At 36.2% G+C, this 23,672-nt stretch overlaps 1 protein-coding gene across 3 annotated transcripts in view; it reads right to left on the reverse strand.

Moving 5' to 3' along the window:
* Positions 1–23,672, reverse strand: part of ABCA15 (ATP binding cassette subfamily A member 15) — a 162,961-nt gene that overhangs the window by 68,840 nt on the left and 70,449 nt on the right. For 2 of the 3 annotated variants that reach the window (XM_085017384.1, XM_085017383.1), the window contains exons 1-5: positions 14,688–14,808; positions 7,944–8,061; positions 2,597–2,770; positions 1,729–1,907; positions 509–643 (exon numbers count right to left, since the gene is read on the reverse strand). In XM_085017384.1, the coding sequence (XP_084873510.1) occupies positions 509–643; positions 1,729–1,907; positions 2,597–2,770; positions 7,944–7,968 (513 nt within the window). In that variant the 5' untranslated portion in view covers positions 7,969–8,061; positions 14,688–14,808. Of the gene's footprint in view, positions 1–508; positions 644–1,728; positions 1,908–2,596; positions 2,771–7,943; positions 8,062–14,685; positions 14,809–17,450; positions 17,711–23,672 lie in introns of those variants that run through there. The other variant, XM_085017386.1, reaches the window with a different exon arrangement.

The raw sequence follows: 23,672 nt of genomic DNA on the forward strand, positions 1-23,672 counted from the left end.
AGGGGCTGTGGTGGACTGGGAATCTGAGGTTAATAGATCCAAACTATTGCCTTTGGAATGGATAAGCAATGAGATCCTGCTGTATAGCACTGGGAACTATATCTAGTCATTTATGATGGAGCCTGGTGGAGGACAATGTGAGAAAAAGAATGTGTATATGTATATGTGACTGGGTCACTTTGCTGTACAGTAAAAAATTGACAGGACACTGTAAACCAGCTATAATGGGAAAAATAAAAATCATTATAAAAATAAAAATATAAACATCAAAAAAGATATCATTAGCATTTATAGAAAATCAGATCCTTTTCTGGAGGAAGACAAGACATGATTTTATTATATACTGTATAAACTTAATTTTGAACTATCTCAAAGGAAGTAAACACGATGGTCATGACCTTTTATTTGCATGTGATCTTTTCCCTGGTATCTCTTGTAACAAACATTTACAATGAACTGTAAACTGAGTATGAATCCTACCAAGTAAAATATATCTATAAAACAATACCTTGCACATATGTTTGATCTGGATACCTGCCACCAAATCAGGAGGTTCAGCCTCAAAATATTTGCTTTTGGTTGTCTCATAAAATTGTCTTGTCTCATTCGTTTTCTCAATTGCTTCTCCACACCAGTGGGAGTGCTAAGAAGGGAATAAAAATGCCATTACTGCAATAATATTGAAAAACGAAACATGAGAAAATACTTTAGCCTGTTACTCTGTATGGAGATGGATTGCTGAAAATTTCTTGGGATTAAAGTTTGGAGGTAATTGGTTATCATTTTAACCCCCAAAGCATAAAAACAGACATCTCTACTGAAACATAACTGTCAAAGAGAGACAAAACAAATGGGTTCATCACTCTAAATCATTCCAAAATGAAGTTACAGCTAAGAGTATTAGATCGCTCTCTGTCATATATTCTTCTCTTAGTAATACATTAGCTAATGATAATAAGGGGAAAGGTTGAGAAGGGAGGCAAGTGTACCCACCCCAGTATGATATGGTTCTGACTCTAAAAATTCTAGGATAACCAAAGAAATAAATCAGGTAGCGAGTGTCTAGATATTGGATATAACTAAACCTTTTCTTGTTAGCATCCAGAGACTCATTATATATTATTTTCTTTATGCTGGAGTTCTTTTCTTTATGAAATATTTGCCTGCAAGAGTGATGGATTAGAATTTGTAAAGTTTGGGGCTGCAGCTCATGATCTACAGATTGTCTATATATCGTCTACAAAATGGAGGCTTTAAAATGCTTTAGGAAAGGGCTAGTGAATTAGTTTGTCTAGAGTAATGAGAATGATTTTTACCTAACATTGATTCAATTATAGAAAGTACAAAATTAAATCATAATGGATTTTATAGAAATTATAAAACAGATTAATAATGACTGTGGCTCCTCGCAAAAATAAAAGCATTACAGGGAGTTCCCGTCATGGCACAGTGGAAATGAATCTGACTAGGAACCATGAGGTTGTGGGTTTGATCTTTGGCCTTGCTCAGTGGGTTAAGGATCCGGTATTGCCATGAGCTGTGGTGTAGGTCGCAGATGCAGATTGGATCTGGTGTTGCTGTTGCAGTGGCTGTGGCATAGGCTGGTGGCTACAGCTCCAATTAGACCCCTAGCCTGGGAACCTCTGTATGCCATGGGTATGGCCCTAAAAGGACAAAAGACAAAAAATAAATAAATAAATAAATAAATAAAAAAGTATTATAACTTACAAGCAGGAAAAAATTCCATGGTTTGGATACACCATACTCTCCTGGAAAAACAGCTTCTATGTACCAGGCCACAAGGCCATACAAGAAAGCATCAAATAAAAACATTCCCAGAATATAGGCAAAGACAAAGTTATCCAGTTTGGTTGGTGAGAAGATGTTACTCCATTTAATTCCAATTTCTAAGAGATAACAGGAGACATTTAGTTGGGGTGTCAACTGAAGCCAAAATGGAGTTCCCCATCTGCACCATAATTTAAGAATAAAGAAAACAATGTATTAATATTCTCTAAAGATTCCTACTATAATCAGGTACTTTCTTATACCATTAGAATTTAGGGTAGCTGAGCAAGAAATCATGTAAAATCCTTCCTACTTGCCACAAATAATCAGTAATCAGTGAAACAAAAATAAAATATATTAAAAAGTCAGGAAAATAAGCTTAAAAATTAAGCATATGTATGGGTTAAACAGTGGCTCCTATCTCTTCGCCTCTCCTCATGCTAAATGTTCCCTGGAACATACAATTTTAGAAAAACATAACCATTGAAAAGTAGGGATGGATGCTAACTACAGAACAGAAAACTAGAAGAATTTTTACATAGATATTGCACTGTTGGAAAAAGGAAGTTACTATAGGCAGACCCATGTCATTCGCTTCCCTACCACTAAATAGCACGTTGCAACTCAAAAAGGGGTAGGGAGAGACCCTAACAGACTTAATTTATGGAAGAGAATATAGAAGCACTTATGACTACACATGGTGGTATGAAGTAGCATAAAATCTGGAGGACAGTTTAGCAATATCAATTGATATTAAAACTTGAATATCATATGAGAACATGGCAAAATTTGCAAGGTAAATACCCACTGTCCATTTCTGCCTTGACCAGGAACTTAGTACCCAGTGACATCGCAATATTTGAGCTGAAACAGGATGCCAACTTCTGGGTGAGTGTCATCTGTGCATAGTTTGAAAAGAAGCTGGTAGCTGGAAAGTAGGTAGCAAGATAAATGAAACCACCAACGGAAACAGAAAAATATACTGCAAATAAGAAGAAAATTATGAAGTCAATTCAAGCAATATGCAAAAGTCTGAAATACAAATATCTTTGATTTATTACGAGAGTGATCTAAAACAAGCACATCTTAGGAACCAGTTCTGGAATTTATCATTCTATGTGCACTAACTATGAATATTACAGCTTTTAATGGAAATTTTACATATTTATTACTGCTATTATTGGCATAATCAGAAAATTCCTAGATCGTGTTTTCAGATGCTGTGAGATTCAGTCAATGTCATGATGCTGGGGGAAAAGGATATCTGAATAGATTGAGAAATACAAAGTTGGTATCAAGGAGTCAGCTATGGTTTAGAGTATGAAGTGTCCCAGAAATATGGCTCTGATAACACAATGCAAAGAAAATTCTTAAGAGCCCAATTTACTTCATCAGATGTTAAAATTCAGCATTCAAATGAAATTAGGGTATTATGAAGTACAAAATATTATCCCACAATTAAGAATGATTCTTGCAGAGTTCCCTTTGTGGTGCAGTGGAAACGAATTCGACTAGGAACCATGAGGTTGCAGGTTCGATCCCTGGCCTTGCTCAGTGGGTTAAGGATCCAGCGTTGCCATGAGCTGTGGTGTAGGTTGCAGACTCAGCTTGGATCTGGCATTGCTGTGGCTGTGGCGCAGGCTGGCAGCAACAACTCTGGTTGGACCCCTATAGCCTGGGAACCTCCATGTGCCACGGGTGTGGCCCTAAAAAGACAAAAAAAAAAAAAAAGTGATTCTTGCTTTTTCTATTTACATGACTCCACATACCTTACAACGAACCATGTTTTATTCACTAACCAATGTGTGCTATTTTTTTATAACTAAAAAATGTAAGGGTGAAAGGATAAAAATGAGAGAAAACAAGGCAATATGTAAGATGCACCTGATAATATAGAATCAAAATATATAAAGCAAAAATAGCAGAACACAAATCTACAATCATAATGGGAAGTGTAAACATATATCTCTCAGCAGTTGGTGGAACAACTACCAAGAAAATTAAGGATGTAGAAAAGTAAACAATGACTAAAAAACTTGGCTTAATGAAAGTACATTGTTAATTACCCCAAACAACCTCATATTATAATTTTTTTTCAAACATATGTGGAACATTTCTTTTTTTAAAAAAAACCTGACATTTACTATATCATTAAGTAAATCCCAACAAAGGAATGAAATTAAATTGTAGACAATAGGTGAAAGATGTCTATAGAAACCCAGTATATAGGAAAATTAAGACCACACAATCTTGAATAATTATGAACTGGAAGAACTCATAAATTATAAAATATTTTAATGGAAAACAGAAAAAGCTTCTGTATCAGATTTTTGTCAAGCAGTCAAATCAGTACTAAGAAGGAGATGTCTAGTTTTAAATTCACTTACTAAAAGAAATATACCAGGAGTTCCCACTATGGCACAGTGGGTTTAAGATCTGGTGTTATTGCTGCAGCAGCTCAGGTTGCTGCTGAGGCATGGGTTTGAGCCCCAGCCAGAGAATTTCCATATGCTGCAGGTGTTGTCAAAAAAAAAAAAAAAAAAGAAATATGTCAAAAATTTATCACGAGAAGTTAGAAAAATGGCAATCAACAAAAATAAAATTTATGGAACAGAATAAAGATAAAAACAGATATTAATGAGGTATAAAATAAACATATAGATCAACAACCTCCAAAGTGATTCTTGAAAAGACAACTATTATGAAACTGATTACAATACATAGTGAACATAGAATTGCATTGGACCCTAAACAGCCAAAACAAAGGGCAACATTGGAAGTCTTACACCTTTAATATTAAAATTCATTCGTGATTAGGGAGATGCAAATCAAAATCACAATGAGGAATTACGTTATACCCATTTGGCTATATGGTAATTTTATGTTAGCCTTTTTGAGGAAACACTACTGTTTTCCACAGTTACTGCAACATTTTAACTTCCCACCAGCAATGAAAGTAACAATTTCTCTGTGTCCTTGCCATTCCTTGACACATACTGTTTTTTATTATAGCTGTGGTGTAGGTTGCAGGTGCAGCTCAGACCCCACGTTGCTGTGGTTGTGGTGTAGGCTGACAGCTGCAGCTCCGACTCGACCCCTAGCCTCAGAACCTCCATATGCCGCGGGAGCAGCTCAAGAAATGGCAAAAAGACAAAAAGACAAAAAAAAAAAAAGAAATAATTTGATAGTTTAATAAATTGATGAAAGCCAACATTTAAAGTCAATTTGAATATTCCAAGAGCACATTAAAATGTAACCTTAAAAAATACAAAGATCCAGGAAATACAAAATTACAAACATCCAGGAAAACTCTGTCAAACTTCCATGGAAAAAATATAATACTTTAGGGAAAAGCATTTAAAGAGCCCTAACCAAAAGGAGATATATGTTATGTTATTTAATAGGATGATTCAAAATTATAAAGTCAATTCTCCCCAAAATGATCTATAGATTTAGTATCTTCAAATGATAACCCAAACAAGATTTTTCATGAATTATACCTTTATCCTAAAATGTATACAGAGAAGCAAAGAGCCAATAATAAACAAAGACGTACTTGAAGATAAAGAATAAATTGTCTTGCCCTACCAGGTGAGATTTATTATGAAATTATATTAATTAGATCCTTGAAAATGTACTTAAAACATAAATAAGTAGAACACTGAGTGGGATGGATAAGGACTTTAGAATGGATAAGCAATGAGGTCCTACTGTGTGGCACAGGGAACTACATTCAGTCTCTTGGGATAGAACATGAATCACTATGCTATACAGCAGAAGTTGACACAGCACTGCAAATCAACTATAATAAAAAATTTGCAAAAACAGAGCAGCACACATGAATGGAAATGCACACATGAATGGAAACTTGACTTGTAGCAGAGTATGTCCTGAAGAGTAGTGAGGAGAAAGTGAGCTGTTTATCAAATGTTGCTGGCACAACTGCCTATGCATCTAGGGGGAAAATAAATTTGCGATATTATACCACACACACACAATCAATCTGCACATAGAAAACAGGAAAATAACTTTATGACCTTGGAGCAAGAAATATTTTTGTTTAATTTTTAAACAAAAATATTTTTAGGAGTTCCCGTCGTGGCGCAGCAGAAACGAATCCGACTAGGAACCATGAGGTTGTAGGTTCCATCCCTGGCCTCCCTCAGTGGGTTAAGGATCTGGCATTGCCATGAGTTGTGGTGTAGGTTGCAGATGCGGCATGGATCTGGCGTTGCTATGGCTCTGGCATAGGCCAGCAGTAACAGCTCTGATTCGACCCTTAGCCTGGTAACCTCCATATGCCATGGGTGTGGCCCTAAAAAGACAAAATTTTTTTAAATTGTATTTTTTATTTTTTGGCTGTCTTGGCAAGTGGAAGTCCCCAGGCCAGGGATAGAAATCCTGCCACAGCAGCAACCTGAACTTCTGCAGTGACAATGCTGGATCCTTTAACCTGCTTTGCCTAAGGAAACTCCAGAAATAATTTTTAATTGAAATACTTTGTATAATAAACTATGAAAGAAAATATTGATAAATTTTAGTACACTAAAATCAGTAACTATTAAAAGATACCATAAAAGAACTAAAAGCTCTAAACTGGAATACGTTTTGCAGCATAATTGCAACTAACAAAAGGTATGTAGCAGTATTATGTGAAGAACTCCTGCAAATCAATAATTATAAAAGAATCATTAATATGTTTTATAGAAAAGGAAATGCATGACTCAAATTAATGACACATACTCAGCTTCATTTCTAATTAGGAAAATTTGGATTTAAATTGCTGTTACATTTTTTATCTCCAAAGTGGCGCAATTTGAGTTTGGCAATAGTACATTTTGGCAAAGATATGGAACAAAAAGAATTTTCATCTTCTTCCAGTGGGACTGTAAATTCATAGAACCATACTGGAAATGTTTAACACAAGTTGGAAATTCACAAATGCTATGACATTTCTAAGTATGTACCATAGTGAAAGACTCATCCATATGTATCAGAAGATATATACACAAATGTTCAGAATGTTTAGTTGCTAGAATGCCAGAGATAGAAAACATTGGTATTTGTTTTCTACCTCATATTTCCTCTTTGGTATATCTCATTCTGCCTCACATCAACACACTACTTTCCTCTACCTTGTGGACTTTTTCTTTTCTTTCTTTTTTCAATTGCGTATGTGTTGTACTTATGATATTCTTGCTTATGAGGAGGAACAATCAATTAATAATACCCATGATAATGAACTGAGAAAAAAAATAAAATAAAATAAAAGTAAAGTAAAATAAAATGAAGTAAAGTAAAATAAAATAAAATAAAATAAAGTAAAATAGTTAGTTGGTCTTGCCTGCTATTCACATGTGAGTCCTCAAAGGGTAAGGAAGACTTTTTTATTTGCCTTTATATATTAGGTACTATACCAACACAAGATACTGTGCCAGGAAATAGATTTGAGTGAATGAATGGATACTTGTGTACATTGATTTGATTTTCTATTCAGACTTCCAGTTTTGCAAAAATCCTAAAAACTAACCTCTACAGGAAACATTCTTAGGTTTTTCTCAATTTCAATCTGAAGTTGGATTATTTTAATTCTTTTTTTCTGAAGTTGGATTATTTTAATCCTTTTTTCATGTGTACACCATGTTCCATTATTTTTCATTGCTCTCTGCATGTTCTCTCAAATCATTTTTTTGCAGATATAGTATGTCAGCTCTCTGGGGGAAGAGACTATATTTCAAATAGAAGCGCATAATATGGATTTACTAATTAAGGACACTTTCAGTCAAGCAATTTTTTGTTTTCTTTCTCTTCACAAACTCTAGTATTATCATCAGCCTGGCAGACTTTATTCCCTCCAACAGAATATACAGAAGTTATCTCATTCTCAGTCCTTCCTGGTAGATAAACAAATACCATGCATGAGTTAGCAATAAAAGGTTAGAAAGAACACCCAAATATAATCTTATTTTAGTTTTTCACATGTATGCTATGCTATATTAATCTTCACTGCTCTCTTAATTCCCTTTCGAATAATTTCGTGTGCATATATTTATCCTTTCAGATAGAAAGTAAACAGAGGATATAGTGCAGGTGGCAACTCAAGTTCAGAAGGAGCTTTCAAATACAATCTTCCCAGAGAGGAGTTTTAGACTCACCTTTATTAAAGAATGTGCTAACCATAAAGCTGAAGCATATTGTGGCAATGGCGTAACACAGCAAAAAGACAAAGACGAGAGATGGGTCACTGTGTTGGATGACTGGCACAGGTTCAATCTAGCAAAGCAATCATGAAGACAGTTTAGTCATACTCTAAGTAATGTCACAACAAAAGATAAATGAAACATAAAATATTTTTAATAATTGAAGGATTTTTATTATATTTATAGTTGTACAACTATCAGCACAGTTTTGGAACATTTCCATCCCAAACTCCAAGTCACCCCTACCTCCCCATCACCTGTCCCCTTTGGTAATGATAAGTTTTTGAAAATCTGTGAGTCTGTTTCTGTTGTGCAAGTAAGTTCATTTGTATCCCCCCTTTTTTTTTTAGATTCCAAAAGTAATTGATAGCTTATGATGTTTGTCTTGCATGGTCTAACTTCACTTGGCATGATAATTTCTAGGTCTGTCCATGTTGCTGCAAACTCCATTATTTCATTTCTTTTCTTGGATAAGTAATATTCCACTGTGTATATATACCACGTTTTCTTTATCCACTCCTCTGGTGATGGACATTTAAGTTGCTTCCATGTCTTGGCTATTGTATATAGTGCTGCAGTGAACACTGTGGTACATGTATACTTTAAAGTCATGATTTTCTCAGGACAGATACCCAGGAGCAGGACTGATGGAGCATACGGTAGTCCTATTTCAGTTTTTTGAGGAACATCCCTGCTGTTTTCCATAGCGGTTGCACAAATTTACATTCCAACCAACAGTGTAAGACTTGGATTCCCTTTTCTCCACATCCTCTCCAGCATTTATTGTTTGTAGACTTTTTGATGATAGTCATGCTGGCTAGTGTAAGATGGTATTTCATAGTACTTTTGATTTACATTTCTTTAATAATTAGTGATGCTGAACATCTTCTTATGTATTTTTTGGGCAGCATGTCTTCTTTGAAGAATTGTTTAGATCTGCTATTTTTGATGAGGTTTATATTGAGCTGAAAGAGGTGTTTGCATATTTTGAAGATTAATTCCTTGTCAGATTAATTCCATAATCCAGGATTAAATTGCAAATCTTTTAAATATTTTGTACATTCTGCAGGTTGTCTTTTGTTTCAGTTAATATTTCCTTTGCTGTGCAGAAACTTTTAAGTTTAATTAGGTCCCATTTGTTTATTTTTGCTTTTATTGTCACTATCCCAGGAGGTGGATCTGAGATGATACTGCTGCAGTTTATGTCAGAGAGTGTTTGGCCTGTTTTCCTCTAAGAGTTTTATAGTATCTGGTCTTATATTTATGTCTTTAATATATATTTAGTTTATTTTTTTAGTATGGCGTTAGAGCGTATTCTAATTTCATTCTTTTACAGATACCTATCCAGTTTTCCCAGCACCACTTATTGAAGAGACTGTCTTTTCTCCAATGTATATTCTTGACTCTTTGTCATAGACTAGTTGACCATAAGTGTGTGGGTTTTTTTTCTGTGCTTTCTATCCTGCTTCATTGATCTTTATTTCTGTTTTTGTGCCAGTATCATACTGTTTTGAAGACTGTAGCTCTGAAGTATACTCTGAAGTCAGGGAGCTTGATTCCTCCAGCTCCATTTTTCTTCCTTGATTTCTTTGGCTATTTGGGGTCTTTTATATTTCCATACAAATTGTAAGATATTTTGTTACAGTTCTGTGTAAAATACCATTGATAATTTGATAGGGATTGCACTGAATCTGCAGGTTGCCTTGGGTAGTATAGTCATTTTGAAAATATTGATTTTTCCAATCCAAGAGCATGGTATATCTTTCCATCTGTTTGTGTCATCTTCAATTTCTTTCATCAGCATCTTATAATTTTTAGAGTATAAACCTTTTGTCTATTTAGGTAGGTTTATTCCTAGGTATTTTATTCTTTTTGATGCAATGGTAAATGGGATTGTTTCCCAAATTTCTTTATGATCTTTCATTGTTAGTATATAGAAACACAATTGATTTCTGAGTAGTAATCTTGTATCCTGAAACTTTACCAAATTCATTGATGAGCTCTAACAGTTTTCTGGTAGTGTCTTTAGGATTTCCTAGGTATAGTATCATAACATCTGCAAACAGTGATAGTTTTATTTCTTCAATTTCAATTTGGATTCCTTTTAATCTTCTCTTCTCTGCCATGGCTAGGACTTCCAAAATTATGCTGAATTAAAGTGGCAAGAGTGGACATCCTTGTTTTGTTCCTGATATTACTGGGAATTGCTTCAGATTTTCACCAGTGAGAATGATGTTTGCTGTGGGTTTGTCATATATGGCCTTTACTATATTGAGGTAGGTTCCCTCTATGCCCACTTTCTAAAGGGTTTTTATCAGAAGCGGGAGTTGGATTTTGCAAAAAAAATTTTCTGCATCTATTGAAAAGATCACATGGTTTTCATTCTTCTGTTTGTTAATGTGGTGTATTATAGCGATTGTTTTGCAGATATTGAAAAATCCTTGCATCCCTAGGATAAATCCAACTTGATCATGGTGTATGATCCTCTTAGTGTATTGCTGGACTCAGTTTGCTAGCATTGTGTTGAGGATTTTTGCATCTATGTTCTTCAGTGATATTGGCTTGTAATTTGTGTGTGTGTGTGTGTGATCTTTGTCTGTTTTTTCTATCAAGGTGATGATGGTCTTATAGAATGAGTTTAGGAATGTTCCCTCTGCAGTATTTTGGAATAGTTTCAGAAGGTCTTAACGCTTCTCTACATTTTTGATAGAATTCACCTGTGAAGACATCTCATCTTGTTTGTTGGAAGTGTTTAAGTCACAGTTTCTATTTCAGTACTTGTGACTGGTCCATTCATCTTTTCTATTTATTCCTGGTTTAGTGTGGGAAGATTGTACCTTTCTAAGAATTTGTCCATTTTTTCTAGGTTGTCCATTTTATTGGCATATAGTAGCTTGTAGTAATCTCTTATGACCCTTTGTATTTTTTTGATGTCCATTGTAACTTCTCCTTTTTAATTTCTAATTTTATTGATTTGAGTCTTCTCTTTCTTTTTAGATGAATCTGGATAAGGATTTATTAATTTTGTTGATCCTTTCGAAGAACCAGCTTTTAGTTTCATTGATCTATTGTTTTCTTTTTTAAAATTTTATTTTATTTTATTTTATTTGTCTTTTCTGGGGCTGCACCCACAGCATATGGAGGTTCGCATGCTAGGGGTTTAATCAGAGCTGTAGCTTCCAGCCTACGCCAGAGCCAAAGCAATGCCAGATCCAGGTCGCATCTGTGACCTACACCACAGCTCATGGCAATGCCGGATCCTTAACCCACTGAGCAAGGCCAGGGAATGAACCCACAATCTCACGGTTTCTAGTCAGACTCATTAACCACTGAGCCATGACGGGAACTCCTGATCTATTGTTTTCTTTGTCTTTATCTCATTTATTTCTGCTCTGATCTTTATGCTGTCTTTCCTTCTGCTAACTTTGGGTTTTGATGTTTTTCTCTAGTTGCTTTAGGTGTAAAGTTGGGTTGTTTGTTTGAGATTTCTCTTGTTTCCTGAGATAGGCTTTATTGCTATAAACTTCTTAGAACTGCTTTTTCTGCCTCCATAGGTTTTGTATAGTTGTGTATTTGTTTTTACTTGCTTCTAGGTATTTTTATACTCCCTCTTTGATTTCTTCACTGAGCCATTGGTTGTTTACTAGCATGCTGTCTAGTCTCCATTTGTATTTGTTTTTTGCATTTTGGGGGTTGTTGTTGTTGTTGTTGATTTCCAATCTTATAGCACTGTGGTTGGAAAAGATGCTTGATTTGATTTCAATTTTCTTAAGCTTACTGAGGCTTGATTTGTGGCCCAGAATGTAATCTACCCTAGAGAATGTTCCATGTGCACTGGAGAAAATGTGTATTCTGCTGCTTTTGGATGTAATATTCTATATTTATCTATTAAGTCCATCTGGTCTAATGCATCATTTAAGTCCTTTGTTTCCTTATTGATTTTCTGTCTGGATGATCTGTCCTTTGTTGAAAGTAGGGTGTTAAGTTTTCCCACTATTAGTGTTATTGTTGATTCCTCCTTTTAAGGCTGTTAGCAGTTGCTTTATACACCGAGGTGCTCTTATGTTGGGTACATTTATGTTTACGATTGTTATATTTTCTTCTTGGATTAACCTTTGATCATTATGTAATGTCCTTCTTTATCTCTTGTAACCTTTATTTTAAGGTCTATTTTGTCTGATATGAGTATTGCTGCTCCATCTTACTTTTGATTTGTTTGTATAACCTATATTCCATCTTCTCACTGTCAGTTTTTATTTATCCCTACAACTGAAATGGATCCCTTGAAAAGAGTATATAATTGCGTCTTGTTTTTGTATCCATTCAGCCAGTCCATGACTTTTATTTGGGGCATTTAGTCAATTTATATTTATGTTCTTATGGCCGTTTGGTTCATTATTTTGTTGGTCTTTCTTCTTCTTTTCTTGTTCTTGTCTCTTGTGGTTTGATGACTATCTTTAGTGTTGTGTTGGATTGCTAATTTCTTATTTGCGTGTGTACCTATTGCAGATTTTTGTTTTGCAGTTATCATGAGGTTTTGATATAGGAGTCTATGTATATATATAAACATTGTTTTAAGTTGCTGGTCTCTTAATTGCAAGTGCAAATCCAGTATCCTGCTTTTGTACACTCCTCACAACATCTGGTTTTGGTATCATACTTGTGTCTAGATTATTTCCTACATTTACTATATATTTGCTTTTACTGGTGAGCCTTCTAATTTATAATTTTCTTGTTTCTAGTTTTGGCCTTTACTTTTCCATAGAGATGTTCCTTCAGTATTTGCTGTAAATCTGGTTTAGTGGTGTCGAATTATCTTAGCTTTTGCTTGTCTGTAAAGCTTTTCATTTTTCCTTCAAATCTTAAGGAGAGCATTTTTGGTTGGAAGTGTTTTTCCTTTCATCACTCTAAGTATATCATGCCTCCCTTCTGGTGAAAATTTAGCTGTTATCCTTATGGGGATTCCCTTATATGTTATTTGTTGTTTTTCCCTAGCCGGTTTCAAAATTTTCAATCTTTAATTTTCATCAGTTTGATATGTGTCTTGGCTGTTCCTCGAGTTTCACTGTGCTTCCTGGATTTGAGTGAATGATTCCTTTCACATGTTAAGGAAGTTTTCAGCTATTATCTCTTCAAATATTTCCCCTGGTCCTTTCTCTCTCTCTTCTCCTTCTGACACCATTATAATGTGTATGTTGGTGCATTTAAAGTTGTCCTAGAATTCTCTTAGACTGTCTTTGTTTCTTTTCATTCTTCTTTATTCTGTTCCACATCTATGATTTTCACCATTCTGTCTTCCACCTCACTTATTTGTTCTTCTACCTCCTGTATTCTGCTATTGGTTCCTTCTAGTGAATTTTTAATTTCAGTTATTGCATTTTGCATCTCCACTTTCTTAATCTTTATGTCTTCTATTTCTTTGTTCAAAATTTTTGCGATTTATTGATCTTTGTGTCCAGTTTTTTCCAAGATCTTTAAGCATCTTTACTATCATTATTCTAAAATCTTTTTCATGGTGGTTGCTAATCTCCAGATCACTTATCTGTTTTTTTCTTGTGTTTTTTCTTATTCCTTCATCTGGGTCATATTTCTCTGCCTTTTCGTATTGTATAGATTTTCAGGAGTCTCCTTTTTCCAGCTATAGGGCTGTAGCTTCTCTTGCCTCTGGTGCCTGCCCTCTTTGGGTGAAGTTGGTACAGGGGCTTGTTGCAGACTTCCTGTTGGGACTGAATACTGGTAGGTGGAGCTTATTCTTGTCCCTACAATGGGTGGGGCTTTGTCTTCTAGTGTGACTAGATGCAGCTGTGTGCCTAGCAGGACTTTAGGCAGTCTGTTTGCTGATGGTAGGACTGTATTCCTACCCAGTTTATTGTTTGGTTTGGGGCTTCTCAGAACTGATGGGTAGGGCCAGATCTTTCAAAAGTACCAACTCCAGGGAATTCATGCCAATGATTATTCCTGAGACCTCTGCCTCCAATGTCTTTCCCCCTCCTCCCAAGCAAGCCACTGCCACCTGCTGTTTTTCCAGGAGACCCTCCAAGACTTGCAAGCAGGCCTGGCCCAGATTCTTATGGAATCTCTGCTTTGCCCTGACCCAGTGCAGATGAAAGCCTGTGTGCACCCTCCTCTTTCCCCCCAGCCCTGTGTAGCTCCTTCATCCAATCCCTGCTGGCCTTAATGGCAAATGCTCTGGGAACTCCTCCAACCAATGCCAGTACCACAGGTATGGGAACCTGATGTGGGCTGTGTGATAGTTATTTTCCAGTCTGTGGGATGCCCATCTGGTTGGTATGGGATTGCTTATATCATGAAAGTGCTCCTCCACCATCTCAATGTGGCTTCTTTTTTGTTTGGGGATATCTTTTTTTTTGATAGTTTATAGTCTATTTTGTTGATGGTTGTTCAGCAGTTGGTTGTAAATTTGGTGTTTTTGTGAGAGAAGGTAAGCTTAAATCCTTCTACTCCATTATCCTAATGAAAGTGAGGGAAATGGTGAGTAGACAATTTATAAACTACAGAAAGTCCACATATCTAGGTTTAAAGTTTAATTTGGTGATAAAAGCAGCCTCTGAGTTTCCATGGTGGAGTCAACAAAAGGAACATTTTTATCCCCTGGAAACTTGAATCTAATAGGCCCACACCACCTTTCTGTTTTCCCTCTCAAAGTTTAACTGTAGCATGCTGCAGTCAAATAGACACTTTCCTTTGCAAAGAAAATAAGGCACATCAAAAAGATGATAACTGAATACAAAAAAAGGAATGTGAAGAAATAGGCAGCCCAGAGCATCCAATTACTGAGTCCTACCATGAGCTGATACTCCTGTGGGAGAGTTAACACAAACAAAATATCAGGTAAAACAATATAATTATACAAAATGCATTCACAAATATCTAATTTAACTTATACCACAACAAAAATGGGTTAAATAATAAGTGTTATCACTTATCAAGGCCAATGTATAGAGGAGGAAGTTGAGGCTCAGACTATTAAGTGCCTTGATTAAAAAGTATGCAGCTGCTGAGTGGCAGAGCTGTGATGCTTGTAAGCGCAGAGATAATTTCACCAATAATTTACCTGATATTGTTCATATATGAGTAACCCTGAAAACTATGAACAACTAAGATTAATATGCCCTTTATTTTTATTACATCCTCTTCAATTACAAAGGTTAGAAGCAAACACTAGGATAAAATGCAAGACAAAGAAAAACTTTAGCATTTTAGAGTAATCTCTATAAATTCTTTATAGATATAGGTGATATTTTAAGTTTCAACAAAAGAATATCAAAATATTTTAGCTAAAATTATAATGTAGAAAACCAATAAAATGATTAAAATAAGTGGCACTGTCTTCAAGAGTTTTTTAAAATATTGAATTTTACCAACATATTAAGTTCTGTGAAAACTACGTAACATTGTTGAAATAATTTAAAAGAAGCCTTTTAAAGATATGAAAGATAGCCCATATTCATGGATTACATACTTAGTATTCTTTTTTTTTTATTTACCTTTTTCAGCTCTACCAATGGCATATGGAAGTTCCTGGCCCAGGGATAAAATTCAAGCCATAGCTGCAACCTACACCACAGCTGCAGCAACCTTAACAAGCGGTGGATCCTTAACCCACTGTGCTCGGCTGGGAATAGAACCTGAACCACCTCAGACACAATGCTGGATCCTTAACCTACGGTGCCAGAGTGGAAACTCCCAAGACTTAATATTCTTACAAGCCCTAACCCTGAGGAACATAGATGCAAAAATCCTCAACAAATAGCAAACCAAATTCATCAATACATTGTCAGAATTATATACCATGATCAAGTAGGATTTAATCCAGGGATGCGAGATGGTTCAACATCCACAAATCAAACAATGTTATACACCACATTAGCAACATGAAGGATACAAGTCATATGATCATCTCAACAGATGCAGAAAAAGCATTTGACAAAATTCAACACCCATTGATAATAAAAGTCTCAATGAAGCGGGTATAGAGGAAATACCACAACAGAATATAGGTTATATATAAGAAGACCACAGTTTAACATTATACTCAATTGTGAAAAGCTGAAAGCTTTTCCCCTAAGATCAGAAATAAGACAAAGATGCTGACTCTTGCCATGTTTATTCAACATAGTGTTTGAAGGCCTAGTCAGAGCAAATAGGCAAAAAAAAAAGGGAAATAAAATAATTTCAGACTGGAAAAGAAATCACTATTTGTGGATGACAAGGCATTAACTATTAAAACCCCTCAAAATCATCAAAAACTGTTAGAACTAATAAATTAATTCAGGAAAGTAGCATTATAAAAATCAATATATAGAAACCTCGTGCATTTCTATACACTAATAGCAAACTATCAGAAACAGAAATTAAGAAAACAACACAATTTACAACTTCATTGAAAAGAATAAAATACCAGTAATAAATTTAACCAAGGAGGTGAAAGACCTATACACTGAAAACTATAAGACACTGATAAAAATCTTATAGATATAAACAAAGGGAAAGACACTCTGTACTAAAGAATTGGAAGAATTAATGTCATTAAAATGTTCATATGACCCAAAGCAATCTACAGATTCAATGAACTTTCTGTCAGTTTTTTTTTTTTCTTTTTGAGATCACATCCACAGCATATGGAAGTTCCTAGGCTAGGGGTTGAATTAGAGCTACAGCTGCCAGCCTATGCCACAGTCACAGCAATGTGGGATCTGAGCCATGTCTCCAATGCCAGATCCTTAACCCACTGTGCAAGGGCAGGGATAGAACCTGCGTCTTCCTGCATAATAGTCAGATTCATTTCTACTGAACCATGATGGGAACTCCCTCAGTCAAATTTTAAAGCCAGTTTGAGCAACCTGGATGCAACTAGAGATTCTCATATTACTTCTCATACTACTTCACTTACTAAGTGGAGTAAGTCAGAAAGGGAAAAACAAATACCATATGATATCACTTATATGTAGAGTCTAAAATGTGGCATAAATGAACCTATCTACAAAACAGAAGCAGATGCACAGACATAGAGAACTGTGTTGTGGCTGCCAAGGGGGAGGGGGAGGGAGTGGGATGGACTGAGGGTTCGTAGAGGTTAGTAGAGGCAAACTATTATATTTAGAGTGGATAATCAATGGCATTGTACTGTAAAGCATGGGGAATTATATCCAGTCTCTTAGATAAAACATAATGGAGGATATATGAGAAAAATAATGTATATACATGTAGTATTCCTGTGAAGTAGTCTTATAGAAATAAAACCGAAAATTAAACCACGAATTCAAAAAAAATTATAAAAATCATCAAGAGATGTAAGGGTTCACTTCGTGGATGCTACTGAAATATGACCACCCACTAGTGCTAAGTGGGTAGCAGTAATCCAGCCCTCCACCAAAATTTGCCCTAGAGATCTAACATTTTCTACAGAAGCTCTCTCTACCACCAGGAAAGTGGAGTTACCTTCAATCGGTTTTCCTTTTCCCACACAATAGATTGAACGAGGATAAGATGATTCATAGCAAAGATAAATAAGATTACCAAAGGGGTGAAAATATCCAACATTTCAAGGAAGAAATCATGATAATATTCTGGGTATGGAAATCTCTGAACAAAAACAGTGACATTGGTGAATAGATTTTGTACGGCAACACGTGCATGATATGCCATGATGGCCTTGTCCAAGGCATGTTGCATAACCAGGAACCCTTCAGTGATGTAACCTAAAGGAGAAAAACAAGGATCAGTAAATACAATAGAACAACTTACGTCCTAACGATTTTGAGTCCTATTAAGATATTGCATCATTTGCTTAGGTGTTTAAAAATATTCTCTTAAAAGTGTTTTCTTGTTTTTGGTACAAATTTATTTATTTTTTAAAATTTTTTTATTTTTTGCTTTTTAGGGCCACAGCCATGGCATATGGAGGTTCCCAGGCTAGGGGTCCAATCAGAGCTATAGCTGCTGGCCTATACCACAGCCACAGCAATGCAGGATCCAAGCCGAGTCTGCGACCTACACCGCAGCTAACGGCAACGCTGGATCCTTAACCCACTGAGCAAGGCCAGGGATTGAACCTGCGTCCTCATGGATGCTGGTCAGATTTGTTAACCGCTGAGCCACGATGGGAACTCCTATAATTTATTTTTGTATTTTGTTTTTGAATCTTGGGATTTTACTTACATTAACACATTATTTACAGTACTTTTGGTGGATTTCCTCAGAATTGTCTGTATACATCTGTCAACTGCAAATAAAGATAATCTCACTTCTCCCTTTCCAAAGTTTACTCATTTTATTTCATCTTCTTTTTCTGGCTCAGGCTAAGATTTCCAGTAATATGCTGTACAGAACTGATGACAGCAAACATCTTTGCTTTATTCCTGATATTAGGGGCATGTTAAATACTTCACCAGTAAGCACACATTTCTCATACATGTGCTTTATAAGCTTGAGAAAATTTGCTTTTATTGCCACTTCAGTTTGAAGAATTTAAAAAACATATATACATATTTTTTGTCCTTTTGCCTTTTCCAGGGCTGCTCCCGTGGCATATGGAGGTTCCCAGGCTAGGGGTCGAATTGGAGCTGTAGCCGCCGGCCTATGCCAGAGCCACAGCAACACGGGATCCGGGCCGCCTCTGCAACCTACACCACAACTCATGGCAACGCTGGATCCTTAACCCACTGAGCAAGGCCAGGGATCTAACCTGAAACCTCATGGTTCTTAGTTGGATTCCTTAACCATTGAGCCACGATGGGAACTCCTAAAATATAATTTTTATTTTGGAAAAATAATCTTAAAGAAGAGGTACAAAAGTAATACAGATTTATCATGCTGGGTTTGTCTTTCCCTGACTTATTTCACTTAGCATAATGCTTTTAAGCTTCATCTAAATTTGTCTTTGTTCAACCCTGAAGACGCAAATACGAAATCTTGTGTTATACTCCCACAGGTCCCTGAGACTCTGTTCCTTTTTTTTTCAGTCTACTTTTACTTTGTCATTCAGACTGGGGTAATTTTATTAGTTATCTTCTAAAAAGTGGTTCTTTTCTGTGTCCCCCCCATCATGTTTTTGACCCCACCCATTGAGCTTTTTATTTCAGTTATGATATTTTTCAGTTCTAATATTTCAATTTGCTTCTTCTTTATGTCTTCTATTTATTTGTTAAGACTTTCTATTTTTTTTTTTTTTGCTGAGGCTTTCCATTTTTTTCCCAAACATGTTCATAATTGTTCATTGAAGTGTTTTTTTTTTTTTATCATGGCTGTTTTAAAATCTTTATCAGATAATTATAACATCTCAGTTATCCTGGTGTTAACATCAGTGTTGGGTTGAGTACATATCCAAAAGATGTCCTAACCCTCAGAATCTGTTAATATGAATTTATTTGGAAAAAGGGTCTTTGCAGACATACTTAAGGATCTCAAAATAAGATGAGGCAGAATGATCTGGATAGGCCCTAAATACAGTGACAATTATCCTTAAAAGAGACAAAGAGGAAAAGACCATATCATGACAGAGGTAAAGAGTGGAGTCATGCAGTCACAAGCTGAGGGATTCCTGGAGTCACCAGAAACTGTAAGAGGCCAGAAAAGATTCTCCTTATGCCCTTCATGGTGCTAAACCTGATTCCAAAACCATGAGACAATAAATTTTTGCTTAAGGCCACTCAGTTTATGGTAATTTGTTATGACAGCCATATGTAACGAATACAGCATCTATTTATTGTCTTTTCATTTCATTTAAAATTCTCCTGGTTCTGTGAATTCCTGTGATGACAGAGTGGAATCAAATCCAACGATTATCCATGAGCATGTGGGTTCAATCCCTGCCTCGCTCAGTGGGTTGGGGCATTATCGTGAGCTGTGGTATAGGTTGCAGATGCAGCTTGGATCCCACATTGCTGTGGCTGTGGTGTAGGCTTGCAGCTACCTTTGATTAGACCCCTAGCCTGGGAACTTCCATATGCCATGGGTGCATCCTTAAAAAAAATAAAATAAAATAAAATAAAATAAATAAATAAATTTTTTTCCTGGTTCTTGTTATGAGTAATTTTCTACCCAAATCTGGACATTTCAATATTATGTTATGAAAACCTGGACCTATCTTAAACCTTCTGTTTTAGCTAACTTTCTCTGACACTGTTCCAGCAGGGCATGGGGGTTGCTCCCCCATCACTGCCAGATAGAAGTAGAAGTCAAGGTTCCCCCACTTGGCCTCTAAGGATATGGAATGGGGAGGTTTCCTTACTACTGTGGGTTAGAGGGGGGATCCCTAGATTAATACATGCTTGCATTATCACTGACACCACAGTTGGAGTGGTTTCATTACTTCTGTAATGGGGAGGTTTCCTTATTACTGTGGGTTAGAGGGGGGATCCCTAGATAAATACATGCTTGTATTATCACTGACACCATGGTTGGAGTGGTTTCATTACTTCTGGACAATGGTGAATGTCCTGACTTTCAACCAGGCCTCCACAGACTCCACCGAGAGGAAATGGAGAAGAGCACATCATTACTACCAGGTAGGAGTGGAAATCTTGACTCACCACCTGGCCTCCACTGACACGGAGGTGTGGGGAGGCAATGAGAAGCCAGTCGAGACGAATGACCCACCTCCCTCACTGGCATTCTTTAACTGGTGGAGGTTTTGGGGTACACTGTTATACATTAACATAAATAGAAGTCTGGGATCCCCACTTTTGCTGCCATAGGTAGGGACAGGTCATATTTTGTTTGTTTGTTTTACTTTTACTTTTTTTTTTTTTGGCCATACCCAGGCCAGGGATCAAATCCAAGCTACAGCGGCAACCTACACCAAATGCCACTGGTGCCTTTTGAATTTTCTCTTTATCTTTGATTTCTTTGCACTTTTAATGTATGAACAGGTTTTCTCTGTATTTATCCTGATAGGGATTTGCTGAGCTTCTTAATGTATACATTTATAATTTTCATCGAATTTGAAATGTAAGTATATTTTGTGCTCCTTCTCTTTCTCCTTTTTATATGGTACCTCCAGGTCATTATTGACTCACAGGTCACTAGGTTTCGTTCATTTTTTTAATTAGGTAAAATGCTGCTAACATAAAATTAAGTTTAAAGCATACAATTCTGTGTTACATATTTGGTGTACAATTACCATCTCTACCTAGTTCTAAAAAATTAACATCACCCCCAAAGGAAAACCCATACCCATTAAACAGTATGGGTTTTCCCGCCTCCCCTTAATCCCTAGCAACCACAAATATTCTTTCTGTGTCTATTGATTTATTGGTTCTGAATGCTTCATATAAATGGAATCATATGTGACCATTTGCATTTGGCTTCTTTCACTTGGAATAAAGTTATCAAGGTTCATACATGTTGGGGCATTTTTTTTTTTTTTTGTCTTTTTGCCCTTTCTAGGGCCACTCCCACGGCATATGGAGGTCCCCAGGCTAGGGGTCGAATCGAAGCTGTAGCCACCGGCCTACACCACAGCCATAACAATGCCAGATCCGAGCTGCATCAGCAACCTACACCACAGCTCACAGCAATGCCGGATCCTTAACCCACTGAGCGAGGCCAGGGATCGAACCCGCAACCTCATGGTTCCTAGTCGGATTCGTTAACCACTGCACCACGACGGGAACTCCTTGGGGCATGTATTGATATTTCATTTCTTTATATGACTGAATAAAATTGACTTTTTTTTTTTTACTTTGCTTTATTCTGGGTAAGTATACTGTGTGTGCTCAAATTTATTCACTATCTTGTCTTGTTCTCCATGTAACTAATCTCATCCAATAAATTTATTTCGGATACTACATGTTTTCTCTACAACATTTTATTTTATTTTATTGTGAAATTATGTTATAAATTTTATTCACCTAGTTCTGTGTCTTTAGATGCTGCTATGTATACATCTAGTCCAGTCTTTCTCATTAGCTGTCCTGATTGCTTCCTGTTCCTTGCCACCACAAACACTACCAGGAACATTCTCATGGATCCATAAAAGAGTTTTGTAGGATTTATATCTATCAAAATATTCTTAATTTGGCAATTGCTATGGTTTTAATATTTGTATCTATCCAAAATACATATAGTTGTCCCTTGGTATCTGTGGGGAAGTGGTTCCAGGAATCCCTACAGACACTGAAATTGATGAATGTTCAAGTGCCTCAAATAAAAAGGCATAACACAAAAAATACAGTTTGCCTTCTATATTCTGGGTGAATTCATGGGTGTAAAACCTGCAGATACAGAGGTATGTTGAAATCCTGATGTCTGAGGTAATGGTATCAGTGGGTGAAGCCTTTGGGAATAACTTAAGTCATGAGAGGGGAGCCTTCATAAATAAAATAAATAAATAAATAAATAAAAGCCCTTATACATGGGGCTTCAGAAAGATCCCTAGATACTCTGATAAGGCACATGCTTTGAATCATAAAGAGGACTCTCATTAGAACATGACCTTGCCTTTGGAGTTCCCGTCATGGCGCAGTAGAAATGACTCTGACTAGGAACCATGAGGTTGCGGGTTCGATCCCTGCCCTTGCTCAGTGGGCTAAGGATCCGGTGTTGCCGTGAGCTGTGGTGTAGGTCACAGATGTGGCTCGCATCTGGCATTGCTGTGGCTGTGGCATAGGCCAGTGGCAGCTACAGCTCCGATTTGACCCCTAGCCTGGGAACCTCCATATGCTGCAGGTGTGGCCCTAAAAAAAAAAAAAAAAAAAAAAAAAAAAAAAAAAAAAAAACAAAAAACAACATGACCATGCCAGTACCTCGATGTTGGACTTTCCAGGCTCCAGAACAATGGGAACTATATCTCTGTTATTTACAAGCTACTCAGTCTGTGGTGTTTTGTTACAGTATCTCACATTGGTTAAGATAGCCACCAGTACCAGACTGCCCCCTCCAGAATGGTTGGCTGAGCTTAGGCAACCTACCTCTGGCAGTGTAGTTTGGTTTCTATGTACTCACATCTTTGACAACTTTTAGCATCATCCAGCTTTCTTAGTTTTTCACAGTCTAACCTTTATAAAACAATGCCCTAGGCATAAGTTCATTATGCAGTAACATAAGCCGGAAAAGACACAAGATTCTCTTTTAAATTTTATGACTATAAAAATAATGCTTAAAATATTTCCAAATAAAATAACAATAACATCCAACACAATCCCACCACTCTCACACAGCAAATATTTTCATAGTTGGGTATTTATCCCAATTTTGTGTTGATGAGTATGCAGCTAACATACCTACAATCTCATATGATAGTTCTGAGCTTTCCTTTTGAGAAGATTTAATAATGTCTATTTTTCATGACTATCCAATGTTCTGTTAAACTACATTTTATACCTTTGTTATTCATTTATCCTATTTAAGATGTAGGTTGTTTGAAATTTTAAAGAATTATGCAAAGTTGGTCAGAACTTGTTTCTCTTGTTGAGTTATTTCCTCAAAGAAAATCTGCATTATGGTAAAAGCATATGCTCCATGTTAAAGACTTTTATTTATTTATTTTTAACTAATAATTTTTATTTTTTTCCATTATAGCTGGTTTACGGTGTTCTGTCAATTTTCTACTGTACAGCATGTGGTACATATGCACAATGGAATACTACTCAGCCACGAAATAGCACAAAATAATGCCATTTGCAGCAACATGGATAGAACTAGAGACTCCATGTTAAAGAC

Source organism: Sus scrofa, chromosome 3 (genome assembly GCF_054392235.1).
Source record: "Sus scrofa isolate SSC_HxYL_T2T_F1_AM1 chromosome 3, Sscrofa_HxYL_maternal_Yorkshire_Landrace_v2.0, whole genome shotgun sequence".
Lineage (NCBI taxonomy): Eukaryota > Metazoa > Chordata > Mammalia > Artiodactyla > Suidae > Sus > Sus scrofa.